Raw genomic sequence first — 16817 nt, 5'->3', positions numbered from 1 at the left:
TTTGTCAAACGTCTCTTCAGAGGCCTTTTGCTTAACCTGTCTTAGTATCTGTTTTATTCTTCATCTGTATTCCCACAATGATGTATTGGTTTCCATGCTCTCACCCCATACAATGGACAGTGACATTACTGCTACCTTGGGAAAGTCTGCAGTGAGCTCTCGTGGTGTGTGTTTGACTATGCTCAGAAGTACCATAAATGCAGGCTTGTTTGTATGCTGTTCTGTGATCCCTAATTAACCTATTTGCTTGTCACAGAACACAAACTCTGCCTTACAGGCTAAGAAAGCAAAGGTTGTTCTTAAACAACCTTTAAGTCACTGCGGTCTGTCAGATCTTGAGACAGTGCATTCTCATATCTTGAGTTTGAAGGAACAGCCTGAGCTTTAAGAGAAAGACATAGCCACATGAGGGATGTGAATAAACCATTAGAAAACTACTGTACTTCTGAAGACCGCACAGAGTGCACCTTTCTGTTATGATGAGTAACTCTAATTGCATCCATTACTTCATACAGCAGTACCACTAAACTACTTAAAATCAGGTCTTGGTTGGGCTCATAATCTTCTTCGAGCAAACCTAACCGGACAGCAATGATAAAAGTGCTTTGTTTCTTCAATTTTAATGTCAATGTGTTCTGCATGCACCAAGGTATGGCAGGCATTGGGGTCCTTTGCCTACTGCTCATTAGGCAATTTGAGATGTTGCGCCCCACCTACATCAGAAGATATGATTGAGGAAGGAAGATTATAGTGGTCTGAATACACCTCTGGCATTCTCAGTCTAGCCCAAAAGCTGCACTCCAGCCTGGGGAGCTGGTCTGTTGTTCTCACTGCTTCTGTTAGGGTGGGGAAATCCCCAGAACCTGCCCTGCGAATACTTCTTAACTCGTAATTTACTGGAAGGATTTTGGCCAACACAAGGGAAGCTTCGCTCCTCTGCTTCCATTGCTCCATTTAGAGTGGGTGGGAGGAGTTTATTTGAGGTTTTGGGTGGTTTTTTTTTCCCTAGGGCTGCAGTTTTCTTTAACCAGGCTCTGTTGATTTCTCATGAGTAGTTAGCAGATCAATGCATTTCCTTTTACCTCATCCTGTATCTAATACGATCAATATTATTCAAGGATTTTAGCCTTCGATTCAGCCTTTTTTGATTTTAACATTTTCCTAACCTCAGCAGAAGTATGAGTTCTGCTCGAGCATAGAGAGTATAGTAGTATCAGGTATGTGTGAAAGCACCTGAGCAAAGTCAAGGCACTTAAAAATGAACAAGGAGCTGGAAATGCAGATGATGACAAAGGCTTTTTCTAGTAAGTGTCCTAGTAAGTGATAGTAGTGCATGCTTTCACTCTGTATGCTTTGCTGTGAGCTGTCATGACCATGTAAGTATTTGTGTGCTGCCTGGCTTTTTCTTTTTCCAGATCCTGGCAAACAATCACCTTTGATAAACAGCCTGCATCTTTTATCAGAATAGTTGGAACTCACAACACAGCTAATGAGGTAAGGAACTTTTAAGAAAACCTCTATTCTTCATGACTGTGCAACAGTGCTGCTTTTCATATCTTCCACTGCAACTGATAATGCCTTCTAAAATGTACTTGCTTCATTTCCTTTGCTCTGGCAGTCTAGCAAGATAAGAATGAATGTTCTTCTCGTTTGCCTATCCATGAACTGTGTTACCATCTTCCCTACAGCACTGAAGGGCTGTTGCCAGTCTGGGGGATATGTGAGGGGTTTTACAGGCTAAGCACAGTAAAGTGTTTCTGGTGTTGGTCTTTTCATGATGCCATCAAACATTCCTATTGAATTTGGGTTTAAATTAATCATTCTTTTGATAAGTAAACACCATTTTAGTGCACTAGAGAAGTGTATATGATCTCTGATTACTTGGTTTTATCACCATTATATTATCTTTATTAATAAATAAAACATATGGAAAATCTCATTCTTCACAAGAAAATCTTACTTGCATTAAGATTAGTTTTCCTATCTGGTAGATCAGTTAACCAGTAGTGGCCGAACCAAGATTTTTCAGTTCATTTTACAAAGAAAAAATGTATTTTGCTCTAACAGACACAAGTGCATTGTCATCCTCTTTTTGTTTACTTGTGCTTCTGTCTTTTGTCAATGTTGTGTATTGTCTCAGATGAAGTCCAGATTTAACAGTTGCCATTGATGCAACAATTTACAATACATGAATCTCAGAATTTGTCTAAGTCTTTGTGAGATCAGGCCTTTATATGGTCAGATTAAAAGAAGCACCAAAAGCTGCTGTTTCTGTGTGTGTGCCTGCATGTCTATGTCCCACACATGTAGATCACCACAAAACATTGTACTTTCGCACTTCATGAGGAGCTGCCTCTTGCAGTTCACAGTTCAGTCTTAGGTATCCTTTCCAAAGAATTCAGCATCCTGGGTAGTTATTCACATGAAGCACTGCATAACTACAGTGAAGGCCAGTGTGTGCAAATTGAAGTTACAGTGGAACTATAAACATGTGCTGGTGTGCAAGGTCTTTTCCTCTTTTGACTTTAAAATTTTCACCTATCGTTAATTTATTTTTTAAGGTGTTTTTCCTAAAGTGTGGAGGAGGAACATTGTCAGCATGCACATGTTTTGTCCACAGATTCTAATATATTCCAAAGAAGACAGCAAGGTACTTTGCATATTTCAGTTGAAACAATAACAGTGCAACCCAAATCTTGGTTTGCCTGGAGTCAGGCTAGTCTCTTCAGTAAGAACACGAGGAATTTCTGGAGGTGTTTTTTCACAGCTGGTCGTATTTCACGTCAAAGTATCCTGTGTCTTAAACAAAAGATCCTAATGAGCATATTCTCATCAAGAAGTTTTACTGTAGCAGGTACAAAAATGCTCCCTACTTGTTCTACCAACATGCACCTTTGAACTTTGAAGTACAATATGTGCTTTCAAAAGGGAGAGGCTACTTTTTGGAATTGGAAAAAACATCCTATCCAGTTACTGTATTTTGTGAGTGATTTAATCTTTGAAACACAACTTTGCCTGTGCCATGTTTTCCAAGTTTTGAGACAGGATGCTCACAGATTTTTTGACCTGGCATTTGAATACTTTTTGGTATGTTCAAACATGATACAATGCATAACTTTTTGTGTTCTTAAGCATCCAGACATCCTGCTTTTACACAGAAAAGGCTTCATTTCCTTAGTGCTTTTCATAATTTGTGAGACAGGCCACCTGATACTTCAGCTGTGTAAGTTTGATCTTGTTAATAGTCTGCAGTATTACTGGCCTGGAAAGGGCACCTAGTTGCTTATGTTACAAATTGTTTAAGCAGTGTAGACGCACTTGGCCCTCCTGCTTCATATGTCAGGTGTTTCCTAAAATACCCATGAGAAGTCTAACATGCCATTGGTCAGAGAATGATGCTGCACTGTCATCCCTGCCCTGTGAGAGGAACACCTGCAGGACTGGTGGCTTTAGCATTACTGTTCTGAAATACATCATTCCAATACTAGAGGAAGCACACAACCTCAGTTGTACTTCTCTGTCCCCTGCTTCTTTCACAAGTTGTATTCTCTATGTGATGGAGTGGCAGAGTAACTGCAAATAATGTCAATTCATAGGCTTGTGACAGGTGCCAAGTGGAGCATTTAAAAATTTAGTATGGAAGAATTGGTAGAAATCCAAATTAAAAGTGAAGAATTGGGTACCTCAGACTTTATACTGGGATTAATTTCAGTGATACCCATACTACATTCTAAAAAGCGTGCATCGCTATGGAGGTGAATTTTCACCTGAGAAACTCCATGGCTGTAGAATGCAGGAGAAAGTACAGAACCTGCTGATGGGGAGACCTCCGTCCCATCAATTAGACTGTGCTGCCTTTCGGGGAAAGCAGCTTCTACAGAGGTGCACTGGTGAGGTAAATGTGATTTCAGCACATCATAGAATTATTAATGTTGGAAAAGGCTTCTAAGATCATCAGGCCTGAGTCCTGATGCTGATAGGTGGAGCTGCAAAACTGACAATAGCTGTTATTTTAACAACATGGGAGTGGGACAAGTAGAAAAGCAGTTTGTCAAGAAGTTCTGAGTGCAGAAGTTTGCTTCCCAAGAGCTGTAACAGATGGAGAGAATTGATGCCACTGTAGAAATCAGTTCAGCTTTAGGAAGGAAGTTGCCAGAGGAAATGCAGAGAAAACCCATTTTGTGCACATGTGTCTACGTGTGGGTATGGATGTAGAGCTGTAACCTGTTCCTGTGTTTATGTATAAAGACATAGCAACGCATCTTTAGGTGGGTACCTATAGGGATGCAAACACGGCGTTGCTAGGTATCTGTGAACACCAGCAGAAAGCCTTACATGGAGAGACAGAAGGAAATATAATGGGGATAAAGAAAACCCAGGCACTGTGGTTTTTTTTAATTTATTGAATGTATGCTGTCAGAATTTGAATTAAGTAGCCAGCTCCTCAGAAAAGACCCAGGGCTATGGCAGACATGTCGTGTCCTTGCCGATGTCTGCTCAGTGCGCGATTGAGCAGGGATGGTCAAAAAGAGCAATAGGATTTTCTAAATCAAACTAAAAGAAAGTACAATCTCCTGTAGTCTCGTAGGAGTATCCAGTATGCCCATGTCTCGTATATGGTACTTGATTTTGCCCACATCACCTTGAAAGTGTCTGGGAAAGGGCAGCTGAGATGATAAAAAATGACCTTTGTTTGTGAGAAAAACTTTAAAGACGTGATCTGCTTGCAAGAGGAATGATAGAAAGTGTCACGAAAGCATACAAATTTAATTTTAAACAATAATTTTAAATCAATTACTGTTTAAAATTAAGTTTTTTGTACTCATCAAGCTTTAGCTGTAAAACCGCAATGCATGAAAAAGTAGCAAACTTTAAATTGGTATGACAAAATATTTATTTCTTTAGTATGTGGCAAAGCTGTGCAGTTTGTAGTAATGAGAAATCATGTGGAAAGAAGTTTTGCAACAATTTTAAAGAGTTCCTCCCCCTTCTCCTCCCAGGCACTTCAAGAACAAGTAGAAGTAAGAGTAAGTAAAGTAGAAAATAATTTGGAAAAAATGCTTAAAGAGATGGTCCTCTTACTCTAAGATACAGACACCTGTACAGTGGCCCCAGGTATTGTCTGAAACATCAGAAAATTATCACTGTTTGAAATGGAATATTTCATCTGATGAAGCAGCAGCCTCCTTGGACACTCTGAATGCCTTTCTACATACTCCAGGATATGTCTGTAGAGCTACCATTGCTATTACAGCAGAGGGCAATCTTGAAATAGAATCATACTGGTAATGATTTAAATTTCATTTCTAGTGTGTATGAACTTTTGAGGAAGTAATTAGATTGTAAGATATGTTTAAGACAGTTACTGTAATTGTTGTTGTCATCTGATAGCATGTAGTAGATATTTAGCCTACTTGGCAAAGAGAAAAGTCATTTACAAATCTCTTTCACTTTGGAACCATCTTCCTTGTTTTTAGTTCCATAAGTAAAGGTTGGTATAATTTCAGGGCTGCCTTTTGCTCCACTTGTATTAACATTTATGGCCCATGGGCAGATGCTTTTAACCTCATGGTGAAACATTCTAATTTGACTAAGTACTTTGGCACTGATCTGGCCTGCATACTTCCATATAGACTTCATCTTACTTTGATCATGCTTTTGTCAGTGTTTAGTTGTTTTGCTTTATCTCCATTTTTTTGCTCTCTCCAGGTGTTTCACTGTGTGCATTTTGAGTGCCCAGCACAAAATAGTACCCACAAGGATGAAAATAGTAAGGAAGTGGCGACAGCAGAGTTGGGAACTGGTGGACAGCAGCTTGTTTCTCGGCCTGTTCGAGCTGCAAGCACTAGTTCCCTGCATTCCTCTCCTGGATCCACCTCACGCTCACATACTCACCAACCATAAAGGAGACTGAGAGCTGATAACTATATGAGATTATTCAGAACCTTCTTGTGCTGGCACCTTTTCGTTCGTTGTGAACAAAGGGGACCATGGCTGGAATCTGGAAATGCTGAAATGGAAAAGGCTTTTCCCATGGAAAAGACTGCTTCACTTTCATCAATTTGTTCAAATCAGGCTGGTCTCCAAGGGGTGAAAAAATAGGCGTTCAGTCTTCATCAAGTACCCCATTAACGCCCTACCTCTCTAATCTAACCGAGGCAACAAGAACAGAAGGAAATAAAAGGCAGAGCTGCAGTGGAAATCTAAAATGACTCCAGCAGAATGGAAGCCATAGGAAATAAGTATTTGTTCCCTGAAGGCTTCCGTTAGCAAGGAAAATGCTTATGGAGCACACTGGTCCAGAATATATGTTGTTCTTTGAAGTTATTCTTCACTGGTATTCCTTTGTAACTACTCATCTCTTTTCTGACTTGTTTCAACTCTGGACTCCACTTTATCTTTTGGTTTTGCTTGTGGCAAGTGCTGTGCAGTAGTTTAGGAAACATCAAACCTATTTACCTGCTGAGATGCAAATTCCCTCATTCATCAGTGGGATGACAAGAAAAGCCTTCATGATGTCAACTAAACAGTTAATGGATGCTATATTAATCTTGACCTTATTTGTCTTTTCAAGGTACAAAATTGTCATTTGTTATACTCAAAAAGGAAATTCCTAAATCAAGCATCCATCTGGAAGCAAAATATATTTCTCACTCCTGAAGATGGTTACTTAAAATTCACCTGTATTTCTAAGAAAGCTTGCAAGAGATCATCAGAAATGTTTGGTTTAGAAAAGTGGAACAGCAGCCAGTTGCTGACAAATAGTGAAAGAATTTGCAGATTGTTCTTTTTTCCCAAGGAAAAAAAAAAGAAGTTTTCCAGTCTGGAGGCAGAATCTCCAGGGCTATGTGTGCATACACTTTTTTCATAGTCTTCATAACATATGGTGCATTTACAGCGTGCTGTAAAAGATTTGGCTTTTACTTCACAGTCATGGAACTCACTACCCATCTCTCTCTGTCTGTGTCACATTGCCTGCTGCTTTGCTTATTCTGAGTGTTTCCACACTCATCATGTTGCAGTTTCTTACTTGCCCTATGGACGTGACTTTTAGGAAGAGCTCCATGTTGGTCTCTCAGGATGTGATAAAGCAATTTTGTATTAAGACAAATGCTGATGTAATTGGCAAAATGGATTAGGATGGTGCTTGCTCCTCACAAGACAGGTAATACTGGAAATGTCAGCTATTCAGTTTTATGAACTTGGAATTTCCCATGGTGACAGATAGCTGTGTCAGAAGAAAACAAAGCTAGTGCAGGATAAATGCGTTTTTCCTTTGCATAATTGCAGTGATAAAATGAGTTATATCAATGTAGCAAATAGTATGTTAATTTATCATCTTATTAATTTGAAAGAGTTTCCCTTTTGGATACTGGTCGTGATAAAAACAGGAAGAAATATAATGAGAGGTAGCAATGGATCAGTAGAAATTTCAAAGCATAAAAGCTTCCTTTCTCTTGTTTCAAATAAAATTTATTAGGCTTTATCAATAATATTATAGTATTTTTCATTGCCAAATTTCAGTTGAGTTCTGACATACCCATACAGCCCCCTCCCTTTCCACTGCTGTCTTCTGACTTGTGACTATCTCTTGGTGAAGATGCATGCCCATCGCATTCTGTACAGCTTGTAATATGTACCTCGTTCTGGGGTTCTGAGACAGGATACTGCTCATGCTTGGACAACACCTAGCCTGGGATGCTGATTACCTTATGGCTTAACAGCCTTCGTGGGCATGAATCAAGACCAGCTACCAGGGCCACAGCTCTTGTCTAAGCATAGATACAAAAGGTGAATATTGTTTCTCTTTTCTTTCCTTTAAAAAGTAAACCCAGAAGACTTTCCTATTGTGGTTGTAATCCATGGATTAAGTACTGAGATGCATAGAGCACATCTTCCTTTGGTAGATGTGCCCTTCTGTGGTGGTGGTATTTGCAGTTTGATCAAACAGGTTTGCTTTTCTCAAACTGTGGCTAAACCAAGGGCGTAACTCCCTAGCTTTTAGTCATTAGTAGGCACCATTGCAGAGGAGGTTCTAAAAAATGAGTCTGGGCTTCCAGAGAAAGAACAAGGTGTTCATTTTGTAATCTTTGGTGTGCACAGTTAATTTTTGTACAGGGAAATCTCATAGACTAGAACCTACTGCAAATCTTTGTGATCTTGCTCTGTGGCTCACTCTCGAACAGAAATGTCTCCTTATTTCCCATGACATTCTCTGCCAAGAATCTGAAAGAAGGTATGTGAGAGATTCCCAAAGCAAAAACTATCCGTTTCTATAGAGCCCCCAGTTCCCCACATCTGAAAATCAGTCAGAACAAGAAGCGACTTTGCATGGTCACTACAGGCTAATGAAAAGTTTTAGTATTAGGCTGACTCTTAGTCACACATGACCTTTCTTGCAGTCTTTGTTTTCTTCCATTCTAGTTACTCACAGAACCTGGAACTAAGATGATTCCACTGTGATCATGGAGGTCCCAACCTTTTGAGAGAAGCCGTGCTACAACTCCACATTTTCTACTGGAAACCTTTACTTTTATACAAAGAAATACTGGTGAAATGTTTAAGGGACCTGAATGCTGGTCTTATAGTGCTACCCACCAAAACCACACATGATGCCATGTGTGGCAAATATGGCCTCAGCAACATACTACTAGTGACAAAGGAAAGTGCTACAGAGTGATTTGCATTTTGGTGTGAGTGTTCCCCTTTCTAATTATTGTCTGTGTTTATTGGCTGCCAATTTCCTGTATATCCCTCTGATTTTTTTTGTCTCTCAGTGGGAGTATGTTGTGCCTTTAGAGCTTAATAGAAGGGTTTATCAGAGTGATGGAACACAATTATTTTTCAGAAGTGTGTTACCACTTACTCATATTTTATTTACAACAGAGGGAGAGTAGAACTGACCAAGTTATTCTTTCTTGTTGGAAACTGTAAAATAGACCTGCTGTTAGATGTCTGCATAATGGAGCAATGCATCGTCACTTTTGAGCTGTCATTTTTATATTCAGTATCTTTAAGGTCCTCAGACCTAACTTCTCTCTCTCTTTTTTTTTTTTTTTTTTTTTCCCCCATAGGTGAATTCAGTCTTGGGCTTAACTCAGGGAGCTCAACAAAGCTCTTTCTAAAGTCTGCTTAATTAATGTAATCCAATGTTCTTCATTGCATCTTTTCTCCCTTCTAGCTCCATTTCTTTGTATTTTCCCCATGAAAATGAGTTTTTCTTGTTTACTATGACAGCTCATGATAGCGCACAGTGTTTCTCAGTATTGCTGAAAAATTCAAACTTGTTTAATTTGTCTTTACTAATGGTAGCATTAAAGTAGAGAGGTTTCAGTTTTGTATCTGGCTTGATGAGAGTTGGTTCCTGTGAAAAGGGTATCTGTAAGGATGTAGATAGGAAGGAGAAAAGAAATCTAAATAAACTCTTTTCCAGCCAAATGCATGCCAGCTTCCACTCAGCAATGTTTTGTACATCTAGAGTCAGCGTGCAAATTAGAAGACAAGGTTAATGCCATTCTTGTCTGATTGCTGTGCATTAGTAGTTCTGGTAATACAGTGATGCCTGCTCGGAGACAATGAGCAGTAAGAACTTAGGTGTGATTTCACAGAAAGTAGACATGCTATGCGTTGCATTTCTCTATGGAAGTATTAACTGGCTTGTGTTTTGACAGGTGTAAACATACTGTCAGGTGGACAAGTGGATGAGTTGGTAATTTTGTTGTTGTGGCTAGAGTAGTCAACAAAAAATCAAAGCTAGTAAGAGTTAATGTATTTAAGAGTGACTATTTAGCTTTGTATGTCATGATATTGGTTGCCAGAGAACTAAACCTTCAAAAGTATAATTTGTAGATCACATAATATGCTTGAGACTTTGATCCAGTCCTCGTCTCATAGTTAATGGTGTCTTTAGGTTAGAATCCTTAGTTCATAAAATCATAGAGTTTGTTTGGAAGAGACCTTTAAGATCATCAAGTCCAACCATTAACCCAGCACTGACAAGTCACCTCTAAATGATGTTCCTCAACACCACATCTGCACAGCTTTTAAATGCCTCCAGGGATGGTGATTGCACCACCTCCGTGAGCAGATTGCTCCAGTGCTTTACAATCCTTTCTGGTGAAGAAACTTTCCCTGATGTCCAATCTAATCCTCATTGGCACAACTTAAGGTTGTTTCCTCTTGTCCTGTTGCTTATTCCTAGGGAGAACAGACTGATCCTCACCTCTCTACAATCTCCTATCAGGTAGTTGTCCTTTAGACCCCTCACCAGCTTTGTCACCCTGAACTGATTTTTGTTGTTCTAAGTTGTGCTAGTTAACTCAGATATATAGAGAAGCTTCACAAAGCTTTGTTCAGGATACATAAAAAACAAAGTCCTGAGTTGATTATTTTGAGTACCTAAATACAAATAGAAAGTTGAACTAATAGCTAATAATTTTACTTCAATTTAGAGGAAGTGCTAAAGCCTGGCAACTGAAAAAAAAATCTTTGCAGAGAGGTGTGGAATGCTGTTGCTGTGGTGTGGCAGGATGCTAATTGTTCTTAACTCTGGTTGCTTTGAAAGTACGAATGTCTAATCAAAATGAGCAGTTCCTGAGCTGGGTTTTGCCCCATCATTAAGTATTTCCAATTTAGTTGTAGTGAAATCTATGAAAGTTCATAGCTCATTTCGAAGACAGCGGTGGAGTCCAAAGAACACGTCTTGGCTGCCTTGTGTACTATGGCTTGCAGCATTTAAAGAGTGAGACTTCAGATGACTTGTTAACAGTGCATAAAAGCCTGCAGACCCTTCTTTGGCCTTTCACAAGCTTTCATTGCAAAGCTTTGGCTGAGGTAGTGTCAAAATCCCACCCATATTCCATGACAGAACCTGAAGCCCCTATTAAAAGCTAGAGTGTAATACAAGGAAAGGGCAGGTATCTGTCCCTTACCAACAGACCAGCTACCAGTGACTCTGTCTGCATACCTGTTCTGTGATGCTTTTGGTGTTTAATTACTACAGTAGCTACAGGGGGTGGAAAAAATGGGGAATTGGCTCCACACACTCTTGCCATTATACCTTACCTGGTGACTCCTGAAATGGGAAGTGATTGTGCCCCTGTAGTCAGCACTGGTCGGGCTGCACCTCGAAATACTGTGTTCAATTTTGAAGCCCTCACTGCAAGAAGGATGTTGAGTTGCTGGCGTGTATTCAGAGAAGGGGAGCAAAGAAAACAGATCGTATGAGAAGTGGCTGAGGGAGCTAGGATCGTTTAGTCTGGAGCAGAGGAGGCTGAGGGGAGACCACATTGCTCTCTATAACTACATGAAAGGAGGTTGTAGTGAGGTGAGGATTGGCCTCTTCTCTCTAGTATCCCCTGGTAGGATGAGAGGAAAAGGCATGAGATTGTGCCAGGGGAGGTGTAGATTGGATGTTAGGAAACGTTTTTTTGAGAGTGGTCAGGCGTTGGACTCAGTTTCCTAGGGATGTGATGAAGTCCATCCCTGGAGGTGTTCAAGAAACATGTGAACATGGCACTTCAGGATGTGGTTTAATGTCCATAGTGGTGTTAGGTCAGTGTTTGGATTCAGTGACCTTAGAGGTCTTTTCCAACCAAAGCAACTTTATGATTCTATCAAGTCCCCTGGGTGGTATCACTGCTCAGGGTTTGTGTGTCTGAAACTCTGCCCTGTGATTCCAGTATGTAATAGCTGCTGTGGCTTCTCTCTGTAGAGGAAGCAGGGAACTAACCAAAAGTCACTCATTTCCTTCATGTCCTTTTTGGCCTACATCACCTATCAGTTGTGTCTACTTGTGAGCTACAGTCACCAGTGAGTGGTGGTTTATACCTAGAATCCAATAAAAGTGTTTAGCAGAAGATGTGAAGAAGTTTTTGTTTTTACCTAAGAATTTTAGGTTGTGTATTGGAAGCATAGTCAGGACACAGAATGGTTGTTTTTGGTGTCTTCTGTGGCTATTTGTTGGGTATTTTAGTTATTTTCAGCTGCTAAAAATAGTGGAATTCTATGGAGGAATTTTTCATAGAGCTTTGTCAGGCCAAGAAACTGCTTTTGAAACAATCACAGCAGGTTGATAGCTGGAGAACAGGGGCAGGTTTCTTCTGCTTTCTGCAGGCCAGGATCCTATTTGGGTCCTTCTGTAAGTTTGTTTCTGCCACCTTTAATAACAGGAGCGTTGGTGTTGGAGGATTTCAGGAACTGCATCATTTACTCATTCTGAGAGATGAATACTTTGGGCGAATGTTTCTGTGTGAAGTTCATGAGACTCAGCTGATTAGATTAAAACCAAAGAGCTGAAGTTGCAAGTAGCAGTGTAGAGAGAAGGTCGGCATCTAGTTACACGTGTGCAGCTGTGCATGCAGGGATCAGAAAATGCACGTGTGACTGGAGCTGAAGTGACTGTTTGGAATGCCTTCTGGCATTTTAGTGCAGGGAATTTTGCTAAGGAATCATCTGAATGTGAACACTGAAGGAAAGAGGAAGAGAATGTAAGGAGCAAGGCTCTAGTGGTTTGTATGGGAAGGGCAACGTGATTTCTCTTACAAGTCTTCCTACATGCTTCCCACACTCCGTCACATCTTCTCCTCACTATCTAGCATCCTGCCACCGTTGCTGTGGCTTTTCCTGGAACCTTCCTCCAAACTGTGACACTTCTTTTTAATTTGTCATATGCTGAATGAAATCTCTTCATCCCCGTTCACTGAAGTCAGAATTAATGGCAACTGCCACTAGACCATCAAGTGCTAGTGAGGAACAATGGAATTTGTCTGTCTGTCCTGATGGGAAATGCTTGTGCTTCCCTAATATTTTCATTTTGTTAAGTGAAAAATGGGCAAGAGGGTTTCCATTGACTTAAGCAGCAGATCAGGCTGTGTGCAGGCTTTTCTAAGTTCAGTTTAAATAGAAACCTAACTATTTCTAACTGGGATGTACCAGATAACTCTCCCTGTTTGAAAGTCGTGTGTTGCTCAGTGTTTTAGTTGTACGTAACTGTTGCTTTCTAAATAAACTGCATCATCAAAAGTGAACCTGGATCAAGTGTGTAACTCTTGAGCATTTCTGTGTGAAGCCATTGCAGCTGCTTGGAGATTTAAACATGGCACCCAACACTCGTTTTGAGAAGTATAACATTATTTCTCAATTTGGTGCCCATGGCTATTAACCTTGTCCAGTATCTTGGAGACTTTTCTTTCCTTTCTGCTTTGCTCAATTTCATTATTATCATTGGTTTTCTTTCTGAAGTGGATGGTAATGTTGTTCCTTCAAAGAGCATAAATTAAATATAAGGAGCCAGGCTAAAGAGAAGTTAAGCTTTAAATGGACTTCCTCCATTTCTGTCAATGCTTCTCTTTCTTGACACACAGTGGCTTAAAGCCAACCCGTGTGGGTACACTTCCCATCTCTGTCACTTATCATTGTATTTTGCAAGTTTTGTGCTTTAAATCTCTTTCCTCCTTTCTCATACTTCCTAAACAAAGAGTGGTTCTAAACTACCTCAGAACTTATTGTGAACAGGTATGACTTTTCAGCTTAAGTTTCCAGGCTTTGTCATGGGCTTTGAGTGTTCTTTAAGTGCATGGATATGTAGTGAAATCAGCCTGCCAGACCCCAGTGGCTTTTTCAGTAACAGTGCTTCAAGTGAGATGGGTAACTGGGAGCCATTCAGGCTCATACTGATACCTCTTTCCAGCATAACTCTTCTGGAGTGCAACTTCTGATATGGGAAGTGCTTCGCATTTCTGATCTCAGCTCTTTGAAGGAATATGGTACTGCCTGCACTGGACTAGTGTCACCCCTCTTTTACTGTGACAACCACCATCATAAAAATGGTGTTGTCAGACCTCTATTCCTGGCTGTTAGCAGGAGGCATGCTACTGCATTAGAGAATAAACCCACATGGCATTTTCCGGTGACCCTGGTACCATTTTATACACATTGCCAGCCCTTAGTGCTAACTCGTTTCAGGTAGAATGATAGTTGCAGATTGTGCTGCAGTGATCCAATCAATGACTTTGGGAATTGTCTGGTTTTGTAAGTTATCCATTGAACAACTCAGCAAACCTTGTTAGTGCTAATATCCTTTTCGCCAGCAGACATGCACATCATCAAATGAGCATTTTGTAACAAGGAATTTTCTGTGAGCAGCAGCAGCGTGTTTATATCCTTAGTAACAAAGTGTGTATTTGTAATGAAAGCTATAGTATTATTAAATTGCTGTAAGCTATTCTGTGCATGCTCTAGCATTGTATTAACAGTTTGTATTAGCAGCTGATAAGTAGGGTGTTCAGGAGAGCAAAGAAGGCTGGCTTTGGATTTCTTTGAGAGTTTCAAAGAGCTGCAAAACTCACCAGAGTGGATGCAGGACCAGACAATGCTCAAAGCCAATAATAAAGCTAAACTGTTGTGCTTTCTATTTATGTCTTTGGGGACTTTTCTTTAAAATATTTAACTTCACAGGAAAATATAGACTATATTTAAAGTAGTGAGAATTAGAAATGCACCTTTTCAAGAGTGAGAGGGATATGATTTGAGAAATAAAGTTATCTTTTGTGTTTAACTGCTTGTCTGTAGCTTGATTTAAAAACAAACCACCCAAACAAACAAAAAACACCTGCCTGCTGCTGCTCATACATTGCATGTGCAAATAAAAGAGAGAGTTTTGGCAAAACTGGACTCATCTCCCACCAGGGCAAGGAGATTAATGTTATCATCATCAATGAATTTTTGTATCAACATAGAAAACACTGGTGCTTTTCACAGTGACTTTTTCAAGCCACCAGGCATCCATGAAGCTACCGAGAATGTTGAGAACAACAGTTGCCAGAGGTTGCTACCCAGATGTGCCACTGGATTCTCTGGAAGCAGTGTCTGAAGCAGTGTATTGATTTATTTCACAAAAAGGGGGGCTTTGGGAAATTTCCATTGCAGCTCCTCAGGCAAAAATCTGAATCGGTTCAAGAAAAATGCAATTCATAACGTGTTGGATATGTCACATGTACAAAGCACAGAGAGGAGGGAAAGAAGTTAGATGAGAACAAAGCTAAAAAATATTCTTTCTCCTTGCTGTGGTGCGTTGGGAACTTCTCCCCCCCCCCCACCCCCCCAATTAAAATTTACCAGACCAGCTCAGATGGCTTGGGAGTAAGACAAAGCTGTATTTACAGCAAAGCTAAATTGACAAGAATATATACAAAATGTAGCTACATGTATTCACAGTTCTATACAGTTCAGAACTAAAACAGAAATCCAGTCTTTCCCCCCTGCCCCAGACAAAGCCCAGAAAGGGACAACACCACCCCCTCCCCAGAGAGAAAACAACTAGCATTAATCCCCTGCCTCCACAACAGCCAGACTCAGGTGTCACTGATGGTGCCTTTCAGAACGTCCACTGCCTAGCATAGGTGCACGTAATCAGTTTGGGTGGTGGGCCAGCTATTTAGGAGTTCCAGTATGTTAATGAGGTGATTAAAACATCTGCTCAAAGAAGATCCTGCTCTTCCTTTCATAATAATGTTAACCTCAGAAAGTGCAAGGTTATTAATTCTCCAGGGCGTTTTCTTTCTTAGTTTCTAAGCACTAAGTCTGAACAAGCCCCAGGGGTAGCTGTTTAGGAAAACAACTGTCCCAGTAACTTTAACACAATGATTTCCTAGCTTAACTAAAACACATTTCAGATATTTGCACACTGAGATAAGGAAAGAAGGGAGCAGCTTACTATTCATTTTCAGAAAATGATCCTCCTCTGGTAAGATTTCTGTATATGAAGGAGCTCTTGAAAGAGCCTGACACCTCACTTAGGCTATCCATTATCCATAGCCACAATGTTCATGTAATGGTTGCAAGCTTTTTGACTCGTGTGAAGGAGAGCAGACAGGAGATGATGAAACATGAATATTCAGGACCACATCAGCCCAGTAACCTATAGGTAAGGTTAGAGTCTGTAACAGTTTCTAAGACCAGGAGATGAAAATATCTCTTAGATCATCTGCTTTACAACCCTGCCAAATTGTAGCTCACTATGCACCCAGCAGGAAATAGGCCAACCCCTGGAATTGGTGAATATTTATGTTAAGTGTACTGAATAAGATCTCTGATTCTCTCTCCTGATTGCAGTAACAGGCAAACCAAATCAATCATGTTAGCATGAGTGAGACAGCAGTAGGCACGTAAAACTAAGATGCCACAGGCAATTCCCTGCGGTTGGTTGTCTGTAGCAGTGCTACGTCCTATGTAGTGGTTGACTCTCAGTTGAGATGATTGTGTTATATATAAATCCAAAATACCAAACGTTTTCAATATTATTAAAGGTTTGTATCAGATAACTGCAGTACAATCCCTGAGGTGCTACACAAAGGTATTTCTGAGGTGTAGTCTGGAAGTGTTGGCTGTTGCCTTTCAGAACAAGGAAGATGCTAAGATACTCTCTTACCCTGAAAATATTATAGAAGCTAGTAGGTAACAGCTGCTGTGTAGATTTTACCTCTGAGAATGTGAAGTAGCAGGTTCTTTATCATTTTCTTCTTAAGTGAAAATAAAATTGCTCATGGTTTTTTGAGTTACTTTAAAGTTGATGGGCAGATCACAGTCTTTTTTTCCCTCAAGATTAATGGTTTTCCTTACCCGTCTTTCTTCCCACTGTGTTTTTCCTCTTCCCTCCTCCTGCAGAGCCATATTACTAAAATGCAGCAGATGCCAACAAATAAAAAGAAGCCTTTCTGCACTGCATTTATCATGACAGCACTAAAATTTCAGCTTTTTAGCCCACTTAATCATTTTGATGGGATGACAATACAGTGTGTCATCACCAGAGAGATGAC

The 16817-nt window shown here is 40.2% G+C and overlaps 1 protein-coding gene across 4 annotated transcripts in view; it reads left to right on the top strand.

Annotated features, from left to right (window-relative positions):
* Window positions 1-14557, top strand: part of BTBD9 (BTB domain containing 9) — a 113831-nt gene extending 99274 nt beyond the window's left edge. For 2 of the 4 annotated variants that reach the window (XM_064158848.1, XM_064158845.1), the window contains 3 exons: window positions 1416-1494; window positions 5001-5027; window positions 5710-7493. In XM_064158848.1, coding sequence (XP_064014918.1) covers window positions 1416-1494; window positions 5001-5027; window positions 5710-5904 — 301 coding nt within the window. In that variant the 3' untranslated portion in view covers window positions 5905-7493. Of the gene's footprint in view, window positions 1-1415; window positions 1495-5000; window positions 5028-5709; window positions 8694-9074 lie in introns of those variants that run through there. The other 2 variants (XR_010305620.1, XM_064158847.1) reach the window with 2 other exon arrangements.
* Window positions 14558-16817: the final 2260 nt, after the last annotated feature.

This window comes from Pogoniulus pusillus, chromosome 18 (assembly GCF_015220805.1).
Source record: "Pogoniulus pusillus isolate bPogPus1 chromosome 18, bPogPus1.pri, whole genome shotgun sequence".
Taxonomy (NCBI): Eukaryota; Metazoa; Chordata; class Aves; order Piciformes; family Lybiidae; genus Pogoniulus; species Pogoniulus pusillus.
Note: the sequence above shows the minus strand (reverse complement) of the source record. Positions and strands in the feature narration are given on the sequence as shown.